Source organism: Mixophyes fleayi, chromosome 5, assembly GCF_038048845.1.
Source record: "Mixophyes fleayi isolate aMixFle1 chromosome 5, aMixFle1.hap1, whole genome shotgun sequence".
Taxonomy (NCBI): domain Eukaryota; kingdom Metazoa; phylum Chordata; class Amphibia; order Anura; family Limnodynastidae; genus Mixophyes; species Mixophyes fleayi.
The window spans coordinates 202,734,011-202,749,153 of record NC_134406.1 but is presented as its reverse complement, the minus strand read 5'-3'; the positions used below and the strand labels follow the sequence as shown (position 1 = coordinate 202,749,153).

General features: G+C 36.0%; 1 protein-coding gene across 2 annotated transcripts in view; it reads left to right on the top strand.

Annotated features, from left to right (window-relative positions):
- The window catches only part of GNAL (G protein subunit alpha L), a 190,733-nt gene that overhangs the window by 80,821 nt on the left and 94,769 nt on the right, over window positions 1-15,143 (top strand). For both annotated transcript variants that reach the window (XM_075213281.1, XM_075213282.1), the window contains exons 2-4: window positions 156-228; window positions 1,324-1,378; window positions 1,866-1,985. In XM_075213281.1, coding sequence (XP_075069382.1) covers window positions 156-228; window positions 1,324-1,378; window positions 1,866-1,985 — 248 coding nt within the window. The remainder of the gene's footprint in view (window positions 1-155; window positions 229-1,323; window positions 1,379-1,865; window positions 1,986-15,143) is intronic.

The following is a 15,143-nucleotide window of genomic DNA, read 5'->3' as shown; positions in this document are numbered from 1 at the left end:
TTGCTGTTATTTATACATATAAATGTGCTCTGCTATACAATGGGGCTATCGGTAAGCTTCGGGCCTGTAAGTAGTGCCTGATGGGATTGGATTTATATTACTCTGTGAAGACCGTACCTCAGTGTGTATTTTTATATATATATATGTTTTGGCAGGTGCTGGTGAGTCAGGAAAAAGCACGATTGTGAAACAGATGAGGATCCTCCATGTCAATGGATTTAATTCAGAGTAAGGATGCTGCATCATATAAATACATGTTATATGCCTTGTCGGATCATGCTGCTGTATGTTGCTTTGTGTTTCCTGTCTCTGTCATCTAATTTATTTTCTTTTTTTTTTGTGTGTTTATCAAAATGATGGTTAAACAGCCTGCAGTAAAACACAGTACTACTTGCATTTGTGCATGCACGTCTGTGTGTTTTCCTACCCTGTAGGCTTCTCTACTGTATTTTCTGCTGTTGCTACTGCAGCGTTTGACAGGCCCTTGTGTAGCAACAACATGGCGACTATACTTTTTACATAGCAGCAAATATCTAAATTCTGTGTCTGTGTGTGCAGGAGGGAGGCAGGAACAGTAACAGCCGAGGATGTTGCGGTTTTGCTAACACCATTTAAATATGTCAAACATCACAAATCTCAGAGTTTAATCTATTGTAATTTCTCACTGTGGTGTCAAACATAGCTGTGACTGATCCTACTGCACCCTTGTGTTTTTTGAAACGTTGTATTTTTCTGATGGTACCCTCTGTCCATCTGTGTCATCGGCAGTCACACAGGTTTTGAATTCTTATAAGAAGTACTTTCACGTTGACTGCAGTGTTAATATTCAGTCATCATATTTTTTAATGAAGTAGCAGTGATGACTGGGCACAATGTATGTTCCTCAGCTGAATTTAAGTTACTTTGGCAGCAGATGGTTAAATACGGATTGTTAACTGAAAACGTAGGGACTTGGAATGGTACGGAATACATCCCACCTTCCTCCATGTACTGGCAGGGTCCTAGAAGTTGCCAGGACTGCAGATCTGCATCATGCCTGGCTTTTCACAAGGCAAAGCAAACATTGCCTGGTACATAAAGCACAAAGTCAGCAGTAATAGTACACACACACACAATTTAGTATGGTGCTTAAAAGTTAAATAAAAAAATATTGGTCCTAGTTAGGTGCTGAACATAGACTTTGTTTTCCGGCAGGTAGCTTTGCATTGCTAAAATGAATGTTATAATGTCATTTTACTGGCTAATATACAGTGTTGTACAAATACATTTGTGTGTTATTGTTAAGGAATTGTAACTCCAAATATTTATTATTTTTCAATACAGAGAAAAGAAACAGAAAATTCAGGACATTCGGAAAAACGTTAAAGATGCCATTGTGGTAAGTTGTAAATAGTGATATGTTTTATATATTCATATTCTACCGGCATTCAGTTCACGTGTACATGGCCTAAGTCTGAGTTACAGTTGTCCGCTCAGTTGTATTACTTTTGATTAGTATCCATGTTGGTCAGTAAGAATAAAGAAATATCTTGTGGAATTATTACATTTATATTGGTCAAAGGTTTAGTACATATGGTTACTGAATCTTTTTTCTTGTTCCCAAAAATCGGGCAGTGTACCATAGTTTACGGCTAATTATATATGACCAAACTGGTTTGGCTTTACAGTACCTTTTAAGAGCCCCTGCAATCGTGAAAGTTGACCATAGGAAGTCTGTTGCTAAATCACTGTAACGCACAGCACAGGATGCACCTGTAATATGTCCTTATGCTTAGAGTACTGTACAACATAACCAACCATATTTTGTATAGCTACTTTGCCTTTTGAAAACGGTCCTGATCTTAATTTATTTTATTATTCCACAGACCATAGTATCTGCAATGGGCACACTAATACCCCCAGTTCCACTGGCAAATCCTGAAAACCAGTTCCGAATTGACTACATCAAGAGTATAGCTCCGCTGTCAGACTTTGACTATACACAGGTAAGATAACTGGTTCATGCTACTTACTTAGCTGGCTGTGGACTCTCTGGTATATTTCGGTCAACTGTGTTACTATTGTAAGGCCAGTTCAGGCTTTGTTGTTGCTTATTTGTAGTCTGTCTTTTATGCGAGAGTGGTAACTGATGGCAGAAATAAGGGAAAAGTCCCAAAAATAATATTGCAATTACTAAAAACCCTGATATTAGTGATCATTTGGGGTCTTGCACCAGACAAAGTGTGTGATGCAACAATAAACAAATGTTATCTGTACAGCGCTATGGAATTGGTGGCGCTACATAAGTAAATGATGATGATCTCATACCAATTTGTACAATGGATCCAATGACCATCATTGTAGTGAATCTTTATTACGGGTTGTCTTCTTTGTTGGTGATTTGCCTAGTATCGGTGGATTTTGTTTTTGCATCTCCTGAATCGGGTGGCTTTGTACCTCTGTTTTGCAGTGACCATTATTGAACTATGGCAATGTGAAACATGGAAATAATAGCGAGCACTTGGCAAGATGTGTACACTTTGTTGTTAGAATAGGTCATATCATTTTATAGGTGACCTGTACCTTTTTCAGCTGTTGTTGAACTAAAAGTCCTAGAGGTTGTCAAGGGCGTGCTGAGACTTATAGTTCCACAACAACTGGAAAGCCATGGGTTGTCTAAACCCGGTGGAGACATATAAAAGTGATTTTACACCCAAGTTATGTGACTTATATTAATAGTTATGATACAGCAACACCATCATTTGACTATGCAAATATGCAATGGTTGTACACAAAGAACACTTTTATTTTTCCTTGCAGGCCTAAGAGTTACAGTTTGGTTTCAGGAGACCGTTGACAAGTGTCTATTGTTTAGTGATTATCTTTATAAAGTGTAAATAAAGTGTCATCACCTAATGAATTTGTGTGGTTATAAGCAGAATGTCATGTAAAATGACTTTTTTTAGAAAAAATGTAGTCCTCAAGAAGGCAGATGAATGGTTTGTTTTTGGGGTAGAGGCTTCATTTTCGTTGTGCTAAAGATGGATTTTTATTCGTGTAAACTGTGCATGACAGCTATGTGGCATATTACAGGTGTTCAAAGTTTACTGCTCAATAGGACATGAACATGAATAGTAGAATGTTAAATACTTACTGGTTGTAAGCAGATTGTGTATATGGTGATTTAACACAGCGCTTTGGCTGTCATTCTCAAACATGAACAAATTTCACAGGTAATGAATATTGCAGAGTTGTCTCAAAAAATGGATAGTCATATTGTGACATCTTCATATATAAAGTGTGCGACTTAAAGAACTGAATTTAATGTTATATTTGACTTGCTGCTCTTGATTATTCATTTTTTACGGTTTAGGTAACACCTGCTTTTTTGTTTGATATGTCTCGCCTGTCTGATATTTGTTTTACTGTTGTTTGATTTCATATTACGTCAGCCTTCAGCACTATCAGGCTGTTATTGGTAGAATAATTCTTTTACCCCAGCTAAAATTTCTGATAGGTGACCTTTCCTAAGATATTTAGCTGCGTCACACAGTTTTACGTTATCTATCAGAAGCTACTCACAATAAAACACTACGCGATCTATCTGTAATAGACCCAATATCTTCCATAGTCTGTTTCACAAACGTCCAAGTAGTTAAGCAGTTTAAACAAGGCGCACGTAAGAGCGCAAAGTTTGCCTGCATCACGCTTCCGCTCTCTTCAGTGAAGAGTGATTGGCTACATTCTACTACAATGTTGTTTTATTTATTGGTTAAAGTATCATCAATAACTTTACACCAGCTTTTTGTTGTTTACAATACTGTGTGTGTCTAACAGAGCAATGCTTACTGTCTCTGCAAAGTAATCACAGGTTTAAACTGGTTTATTTGCACCAAATTTTTAGTTTTGCAACAGGCTGTAGTCTGACATATATTATAATAGCGATGCCATCTGAAAGCCCGACACAGAACACAAGATGTAATATTTGCCTCTGGTTTCAAATGTGGCTTTTATGTGCATGACAAAAACTCTGACACTGGGTATTGATTCAAAAAGGAAAAAAACGTATTTGACTGTTTGTTTTAAACACATAGTTGATAAGCAGAAGTCTGTTTAATGAAATGTCAGATTAGATTGGCCTGCTCTGTATGGACTTTAAATGCACAAAGAAATCTCACATGGCATATATATATATAATATGTGTGTGTGCGTGTGTATATATATATATATATATATATATATATATATATATATATATATATATATATATATATATATATATATATATATAATGTGACATTTGTTCTACAGTATTTAGAAGTAGTAAAACTCAAAAAGTTTTTTTTTATAACAAACATTAAAATATAACTCGTGCTAGTGTGTATCCTGCAGTGGAAAATATGCGTTACTTGTTTTTTTTTAGGGGAAATCTATCCTTTGTCAATGTTTCACTTATCGATTATTTACTATTCTTACGATGAATTTTTATGTGGTTACTTCTAGTGTCTCCAGTGCCCCCGTTTTGCAGTCCTATGTTGACCAAGTTCTGAGTGACATTTGTTCAAGTTAACAGGAATTGACTGGTTTCATTTTTAATCCTGATTTATTGATCTATGTTATGCCCTTTTGTGCAGTAGTGTTAGCAGATTAAGGGCACATTGCACTAGTAGCTGTGAAGTGGTCATGATACATTACATAATCACCTATGTTCATTTCATTGTTCTGTTGCCTGGTTTGGTTGTAGGAAAAGTGGTTTGAATCTATCTGCTGCACACTGTAACTGTGTCTGCTTTCTGGACAAACATACTCCGGGAGATTCCTGATGCTTTTTCCTACTTTATGTGTGTACAGTGTAATAGGTCAGTGAGCCAAAATTGTGTTCTTGTATGTTGTGGAAAGTGGAACTGTGGTTTCTGTGTAGAATATGTGGGTGTAGTGTTTCTATCTTGACATGTCTGGTAGAAAGATATTTCAGAAACTTCAGCACATAATTGTAATATATCATTAACTGTTTGCTTTTAATTGCACACTGTTTTTTTTTATGTTTTTGTTTTTTACAAGTTAATTAATCCACTTGTAGTTTAGGCTGGTGTCACTGTGTGTTTTGTGTGCCTGTGTCTTTATAGCAACAGTAATGTGGCATTTAGAAGATCATGGCACTTAAGAATTCAATACCTCACATTCAGTACGGTCACCCAAAAGCTTTTGAAAGACTCATTTCTTTGGGTCTACAAGGCTCCCATATATAACTAGATTTAGGATGATTTTAAAAAGCTGGAAGTTTTCTTAGTGAAATCTACTGTAGTACAGCAGTCACTGGTGCAATTATACATAATTGGTAAATAGGAGTTTGGTACTTATAGATCAAAGGTGTAAGTTATGTAAAGTAAACGGACAAAAATCTGTTTATCTGGTAAAGGTTGTAGTATGGCAAATTTGAATGTCTTGGCTCAAACAAATATTACACAATAAAATGCCTTTTAGACGGTGTCTTTACAAATGCCAGGGATTTCTGTTATCTAATGCAGTACAGTGCATAGAGGAAATGTACAGGCTGTGTAGATTTTTGTATTTTTTAAGATATTTTGTTTTAGTGCAGTGTTTGTGGATGAACCTGACATGGTGGTTGTTTATTTATTTTTATCACTTTTTCATGATATTTAAAATATTTGATTGAATAACAGTTGTACAGAAGTAAACAAGCTATCTTGAACTTCTAATTTGTTTTTCAATTCTTCTTTATTTTTTTTCTTACAAAGTTTGACTCCATTAGACTTAAATGCAGGGAAATTTGGAAAATTAGAGCTTAACACAGAGATCTCTGTTTTTCTTTGTGTTCTACAAAAATCACAGTTGTGAAATTTGTTTTTTTGTTAGTAAATAAGAGCAAAAAATGATCTGAATGCCCTTCGGTCTTTCGTTTTGTCCCTATTATACTTTCTAATACTTATTTATACAAAGCAGGTTAAAACAAAGACATTTATGTTAAAGATCAGTATACACATCTTTTTGTATTGCTTGATGCAGGAAATACCTGTTGCTCTCCTGGTCTGTCTATTCGTCCATATGGACCCTGTAAAGTATCCTGCCCACCCTGCTTCCTAGATATATTGATCTACTGAGAGCCATATCTACAAATTAATAAAAATTTGTGAAAACTTTGTAATTGATAAAACCATTTTATATATGCCCATCTTGCAGAACAACAGCCCTAGATATGACGACCAGTTAATTTAAACCACTTGTTCGTAAACTGCTTAGTAGGATGAGGAAATATTATTGTCTTCCACAATGAATACACATACAGACAGTAGTGTGCACTGCATTGTGTTGTGTTTTGATGGTTGCATACATGTAACCAATAACACGCTAAGTGTGTAGTCCCTTGTGCTCTAATTAGTAGATAGAGCGAAAAAATGAGAGAAAAACATTGCATGTTTAATTGGTAGTTGTGAGGTAAAATGTGTCCCCCATGTCATTTTGTCTTAAATTAGCAGGTATTTTCTTGCAGTGTTTCATCACTATTTTGAAATCTGTAGAAATATTGCAAAATACACATTACACAAACAAAGGCAGATTTGCATTGGTTGGTGTTTTTCTGTCATGTTATCTGAGAGTCCAATCTTACACATTGTTTTATCACTTTCTTTTGCTTCAGTAAATATTTCATCAGTCTGTTTGTAGCATTTACTGATCTGAAACTGAATGGATAGCTGTTTATCACAATTGTGGTTTTTCATTTTGATTTTATTTTATAGTGAAAATAATTGATTTATGTACCACTTTTACATTATATTTTACTTTACGTTCCTTTACCAAATTAAATGATAGAAAACAGACGATTCGTGTTCAGACTCCTTTACAGTGAACACACACACAGTAATATATGGGTTGAATTTACTCACATGCAAAAGTAATTTAAATGTTTATTTTTAGGGCAATTCAATACAACAAGGGATGAGTTTTGATATTGTATCCATGTTTGGTGTGTCTCATGCAGACCCTTGTTTTGTAATCCATTCTATAGCAATCATTTTTCTTTTCCAGGAAATAACAAAATAGATCATGATCTGTTTTCTTAATATAATATGGGGGTATTAATATAATAGTAAAACCCATAATTGAACTGGCAGTAAATTTATAAAAAATAAATATTTCCATCTGTTTTTAACACTTTATGTACTAATGGGCAAGTATATCATTACTGTATACATTTTGATTTCCTGTGTAATTTTTGTAATTGCCCCTGTGAACATTGGGAGGTAGTCACATCATTTGCTCTGATTAAAATTTTGTGGACAAATTCATTCTTGTCCATAGAAACGGTGACTTGATTTAAACATGTTGTTCAACCACTATAAATGGCTGTCTTTCTCTCTACTGAATTTATTTCACGTTTATTCCGCTTGTAGTTTTCTTGTTGTTATATTTCATTGTTTTAATTGAACTACTCTACTTGTATGTGTCCTGGCAGATAAAAAAAACCATATGTAAAGTGTGACACAATCCTTTTAATAGCACTCTTGTACTGTCTATATTAGAGCTGGTGGTGAAGTTTACATGCTGTGCATAAGGAAATATTAATGTTTGTCAATGCTTGTGTTCATAAAGTGTGCTTTGTCTGGTGTTTTTGAATTTTTATATATGTATATGTATATAAGTGTGGAAATCAACTTGAGACACCCATAAAAGTGATTTATATAAAGAACAAAGTGAGCAAGTTACCTACTGGTCTGGGAAGTAAGAAAATGTACAAATTAGAATACCATAAGATTAAACATGAAAGGGTATCAATATAAGGCTAATGTCTGAAAATATTTATATGATTATTAATTTTCTTTTTTGTTTTTAATCAATTCGATATTATAATGTTGCAGCTGTCACAAGTGTGCATTTTAAAGTTCCCCTTTTGAATAGGTGTAACACCTACATTTGTCTTGATGCAAGAAAGTAGTACATTAGCTTAGTATTATTATGAAATATTGCCTTTATGATAAAGCTGCTCTGCCCTAATCAGTTTGTAATTGTTGGTGCCAGACTTGCACTTTACATTAAAAAGGTTTCTTTTTTTTTTTATTTTCTTCCAAATGTGTCTTTCCCTCCCATAGAGCACAGTACTGCTGCTTTACCTAATGCAAAGCATGTTATGCTTCTTGAACTTGACATGAGGTGGCTGAAAACACATTTATGAGTGTGTGCCTATCTATGGCAGAGCTTAATGCAGGTAATTAATATAGACAATATGACAGATACATTCTTTCTCAAGAATATCCAACTTCAAACCGGTCTCCACAGCAAGTGAACATGTTCTGTAAAGTAAATCAACAACCACTGCTTCTCTTTGCAAATTATTTGTTAAGTGTCAAACTACTGTGTTTTAGCTGGGCTGCATTGCAAAACTTTGAAGTTAAGTAGACTTATTTTTTTTTTTTGTTTGTAATATTTTACTTATCTGATTTTTTTTTTTGGATTATTTTTTTTTTAACAAGATAACACAAACCACTTGCAGTTGATTTTACAGTAATTCCTTCCTTTCTCAAAATACTTACAAATTCGATATAGCTCCAAGTCTAATTTTGTGAACAGTACAGGGGAATGGCCAGCAAATAAACTTAAACATTGTTTATAGTCCATATAGTTTTAGGTAAAATCCACAACCATGGGCTGCAATGTATTCTTTTTATATTTTGATTCTCTTAAATGAAACAATAAATTATTTACCAGTGGTTTTCTCGTAAAGTATTTGAAATAGAAAAGTCTGTCTTCCTTCACCACAAAAATACTTTAAACCTAATCCTAAAAAGCCAATTTACATAATCATTTTGAAGACTTTAAGGTAGTGAGATTAGTTTGGGAAAATATTTGGAAGTTTTTTGTCTTTTTAATCAATTCTTAAATATTATCATTTGCTTTTACAAGATATACTTTAATGTTTGATTGTAGATTACATTTAGGATATAAATGTTAGGCTAAACGTGTTTTTGTTTTTTTTTGTTTTTTTTGCATAACAACCTGTAAGGGATTAGAGATATATGAAATATCTTTGTACTTTTCAACTGCTTTGCAGTTTTGTTCTTCTATCAAACTGGGAAAAATTCTCAGCATTTACTGCAAGCCTATATTTTTTTTTTATAAATGTGATACATTGTGTTTTGACATAAAAAAAAGGCTGTTTTAATTTGTAATTCATATCTAATAGTACCTTGACAGCATTGAAAGAACATCTTGTGCAATATAACAAAGTTGTTTTAAACTTGTGTACAGGAAAATAATTAACACAATTGAAGAAAGAACATCCAATATTGAGTAGAAAATATAGCTGCTTAAACTAACCTGCAATACTGTTTATTTGGAATCTGCTTATCTGATGTGGTACCCTGAAGTTTGGTTGTTGCCTTTTTGTGCATCATCTGTGGAATACTTTCAAACACACCAATCAATGCATATAATGTGCATTCAGTGATTGCCAAAATTCTTAATCTTCCTGCCTAATGCTGAAAATCAGAGACCCGTCTTCTTTTTTTTTTTTTTTTTTACAATTCCATCAAAAATGACACAAATAACTAAGGCAGGTTATAAGAAGAATGATAAAAATGTTCAATTTTACTTGCTTTGTTTCTACAGCCTGCTATTAATGATCACAGGAACAAGGCATATGATGCAGGAAGCATAGAGGCTTTGAGACGCTCCTGAGCTTTGTCTGCCCCGTGTAATGTAAAACCCTCCACTATCATTTTGGGAGCCTCTGTATGTGTATCAGGCAGCCATATTTTGAAACCTGTAGAGAGATTTTGAAAAGGAGATAATGATTTATAGAAGGACAGCTAAGGAAAATGATGAAATTCAGATGCATGCTTAGTAGGTATTTAACTTGCTATTTAAAGGGAAAAAACAGGGCAGGATTGCTGTTTAATCTTATATTAATGTAAAAAATAGCTGCCCCATGCAAATAGTGGGATTATTTTTTTATTTTCTATTCAGATGTGTTTCCATTTTTTCATTTCCACATTTTGTAATGATTTGAGATCATGCCCAAGTTGTAAAGGTGACCTCTGTATTTTGTTTGATTAATTTTTTAGTCTATCCAATAAAAATCCTACCTTTTAATTTTTTAGGGTTTATAGAACCTAAATTTTGTTACAAAAGCAATATATAATGTCTTGACAAGTTGGATGTATGAATTTTGTTTCAAACTTAATTTTGTCCCATTAATACAGCTAAAAAAATGGACAAACTTCAGGACAACCTAAAGTAAACTTGCAGTTTCTGTTGGAATACAGCATACAATTAAATATTGCATTTAGTACATTTTCATTTTTGTCCACACTCCTTTTATTTGCAGCAAATGATATGTTGTGTATCCTCGGCACCAGTAGGAGCCTGGTGCTATAGGTTCCTGTGTAACATAAATACACGCGGTTTCTCTTGTAATCTCTAGCTCAGAGCATGGGAGAGCAGAGGCTCCGTGCAGGGATAGAGGGCAGCTCCCTCCATTCACACAGGAATGATTGTGCCGAAGGGCACTTAAAGGACAGCCAAACACAAAAATGTAAATGTTTTATATATGAAGTATAAAAAATTCTATTCTCAGCCTGATGTTCTACTGAAGATTTAAAAGTAAACGGAGACATGGTCCACCTTACATAACAAATTATAACCTATATTGCTTAGACGGGGGCTGTCCAGTTAAATGTATCTCTCCAAGGCTTTTATTCTTTATCCACATACTTTATTGTATTTAATTGTATTTGCCCTGCATCAATGTATTTGCTGCATGCGTATAGCCCCCTTCATGTAAATATCTGTATAACATTGTTATATTAAAGTGTGCAAAGTATTTCATGTTTTCTGCTAAACTTAGCTCCTTGTATGGGAATCAAACAATTGTTAAAAGTATTTTATTACCTGGAAGACTGCAAGCCAATCACAGCTCTTCCTGGCCTCAGTTACATATGACAGTGAGGTTTTTTTCCTTCTAAGTTCTTGAAAATTGCCATCTTTTAAAAAGATACTTAGGAGAGAGTTATTGCAGATGCTGGACACCTTTTTTAGTTAAGTATGAATAGTGTATTTCAGGTATCTTGTTTAGTAATATATCGGCTGAGTTATGTAATAATGACTTTCTGCAGTGGGCTATCCCACTTACATCCACCTTCCATGCCATTCACATCTTTCTTATTAGATGTAGACAAAATAATGTACATTTAAGGGTCCAGTAAATAAAATCTATGAGCTATAAAGATGTGTTAAGGAGCCAGAGAAGAGGCACTTCCGCTGACCTCGGTACAAATGACTTTGAAAAGTTAGACACCAGCAGTCATTATTGTTAGGCTTATTACTACCTGGCTTCTGGGATCTGTCTGTCCTAGTGTTCTGCATTGTGTCAGAGTAGAGTGGGCTAAATGCACTGTTATTGTGGCAATCATGGGAGCGTGGGTATTACTCTCATACACTCAGTCTAGAATAGAGAGGCACTTAGGGATTGGGAGAGAAAACACACTATCAAAAATCCATTTTAATCCCTGGCACTGAGACACGGCTTATGACAACGGAGAGTGGTGGAATCTCTTCACCCAGCTATGGTCCTGTATCAACCAAGACATATACCAGAACCAGCAGTGTTTCCTCAGTCTGATCAGCTGTGGTTGCTGGAACCCGTTTACATTATACAACTGCAGTTGCCACAATCGTTTGGACCCACCAGCACCTTTATAATCAATGCAGCTAAATCCAGCATATTTACATAATACTTTGCTGCTTTGTACATCCCCAACAAGACATGTATACCTTGGTATTACATTATAAATCCTGATTTACAGGATAAAACCAATACGAATAGTTGTCTATCAGCATTGTTATCCACATTTCCTGTAAACAGAAATAGCAACAGTACATCTACAGAGACCACAATGTATCCAAACCCGACTAGAACTCCTGCTATTTTCCCAAAGTAAATGTCAAGCACCTTTCCCTTACAGTACATAGCACTCAAAATGAAATCTCCCATCTTCTCCAACACGCTCTCTCAGTGCAGTATACATGGCTGCATTAGATAGGACCTCCTCTCCCATCCTTCCCAGCACTGTTGTGTAAGTCAGGAAACCAAAATATATGTTTACATGTATAAACAAAGCCTTGTAGACACACACTGATGCAGGAGCTCCATAAAATCATGTAACTGAATGGACCTGTACACACACACACACACACACACACACACACACACACACACACACACACACACACACACACACACACACACACACACACACACACACACACACACACACACACACACACACACACACACACACACACACTTTTGCCAGTTTTGATATTGGCTGCTATATTCACAATCGTTAACGCTCTATATAATATAATGGAATTCTATAGTAATGGTGATTTAACGCTCGCGGAAATACTATAACACACTCTGCTGCATTGGAACTATGACCTCACTTCAGGGGACCTTAAGATGCATTAATATGTCTCAAATTACCTACACTTCAGCTAACGTATTTTTGAATGTCGTGGATGTGTAGGTAGCCTTAGGAGCATAAATCCACTGTAGTCTAAACATAAATACCACCGCGCCTCTTTCTTTTTTTTTTAAATTCAACTTCTACATCACACAACATACACTCTGGAGTCTACAGCCCCAACCATGTACACACTGGAGTACATTTATAACCTTGTGTGCAGAGGAAAACTGGGCCAAATGAGGGCTGCTGAAACTTAATGGCCAAATATGACCCGTAATTATAAAACTAGATTTGATTGTTATTTTTTTTTTTTTTTTTAGAGCTTTTCCCCCAAATAGCTCCAGGGCTTGTTCTGCACCAGATCTGACCTAGTATAAATCACAGGTTTTTGTCGCATTTAGAAATATTTGCTCCATCACTTAATCTTTCACAGCAAATGACAGCACAGGAATTAACTATTTGCTCTCCTCCATGTATCACAAATATGGTGCCTTACTGAACTCCATTTTTTTTTTTTTTAACTAAATAGTTTTATAAATGCCCCTTAATGTTTCTCTGTGCTAAGGCTGCTGTGCAGTATAGCAGCAAAGCATCTTCATCTGCCATATTGGTTATGGATATGGAGGTATTTTGCAATTTGGTTTTGTCATGTTGTTATTTAATGTAACATTCAGGAGATTGTATGTCATAAAGATATGGTCCTGTCCCCTTAGGCTAGGTACACACCGGACAATTTTCCGACCAATCTGTTATCTACAACAATTGTACATACGACTGACGGTCCGGTCGCTCAGGCGATTCATACATACACACTGTCACGATTTACCTTCAGACCTGTGCTCTTCATCTGGTCCTCTACTCATTTAGTGAATGACAGCACAATAGTCGCTCATTCATTCCTGTCACACTGATTAAAACTGCTATTGTTCTAGCTATCCACATGCCCTTACGAATTTCCTTAGCGTCTGTGACTATGAAATTAAATTTCAGTCTCGGAACGAACAAACAAATTATTCCTTCTACAACACTTCCTACATTTCTTCACTGGGTTGCCGGCATTGGCTGAAAATCTCACGACTTTGTAAACTCTATGGTGATCGTGAGTGCATACACACCACATGATCTGAAGGCGCTTTAAACGAGATTATTAAACAGTACGGCCAACCAAATGAAATTAAATGACAATCGGCACTTTGGAACGACTGTCGTTCATCGTGTAAGTAGACACACTAACCCGGTACATTGCCGAGTGGTTGTTTATGAGGTGTTTGGCCCGATAATTGGCTGAAAAACTTCCAGTAAGCCTTAACGTAAGCAATAAGAAGTCATTCAGAGAAAGCTAGAAATAGTATATTTAAAGGTTACTTGGAGCACTTAAGCTGTCCACATACAAGACAGGGTTTGGTAATGTACAGTGTGCTGATCTTTTTTGCGGTCATATATGTTATCAATGATTAGACATTCCCTGCCTACGAAAGGAATCCTACTATATTTGACTTATTGGTTCCTCAATTCTACATTATTTTGTCCACCTCTGTGTTAATGATTGGCTGGCCGCCTGTAACTGTGCCCTGTTTGTAGAAATGAGCAAAATTTTGCTGTGACTTTTCACACAATTCACCAGCCCAGAAATGCAGATTTACAAACAGAACGCATGGTGACATTATAAAGGATGGCAGAACAACCGTGAAAGCACTAAGATTGTAACACTAAGGGGCATATTCAATTAGCTTTCCGGTTCGCGGTAACGCGAAACATGCGCAGTATTGCCCGTAATACGGTCGTCATCATCATCAATACCGCGGATTTTCGTACGCAACCCTATGGGCTGCGAACGAAAATCCACGTTATTGCGGTACCGTGGATTGACTTTGCGGGCCGCTCCGGCGCGATCCCGCGAACCGGAAAGCTAATTGAATATGTCCCTGAAACTTTGAAATGGACTGTGAAACTCGATTTGCACAAAAGTTTGATACAAAGTTGCTCACCTCTACCCATTTGGAGATGCACGTGGGTGGCCAAGTTGGACAAATCAGCAACTATTCGTGTGATGGCCAGTGACTGCACACACATCTCTAACCAGCCGACTGCATTTGTAGTCAGAAACAATTGTAATAGTTTTTGACCATCCTTTGGAAGTTGTTGGAGGCCCACACATGTGATTTCGGGTTTGTTTAGTCTAAAGCTGGCCATACTGTCTGATTTGGCCATACACTTACATAGGCAGAGTGGCCGAACACTGACTGTATATATTGTGACATGCCATTGTCCCACCGCCTCTACAATCCTGTTCAGATGCTGATCTGCTACCCATACATAAGGAGATTCATGGGTAGTTAGTTATGCTGCAGAGTGTATTGGACACTTTTTTTTTTAAAATGGTTACGTATATGTCCAGATTCCACACTCACAGAGAGAGTATATACAGCATAGGCAATCACTCTGTGGCTTGCCATTGTTCATATACTGTAACACTCCCAGCTTGCTTTTTCCATATGGCAATGGGCAGAGAATTCTGGGAATTGTAATCTGAGCCCTGTGGGGTGGGGGCTATACGACCTACCTATCCTTTCATATAATGTAGTTACACTGCAGCCTGCTATTCCGCTAAGGTTCTCCTTCCCTACTAGATTTAAGTGGCTAGTACTACTGTATGAAATAAATATAGTATAACAAACGGCG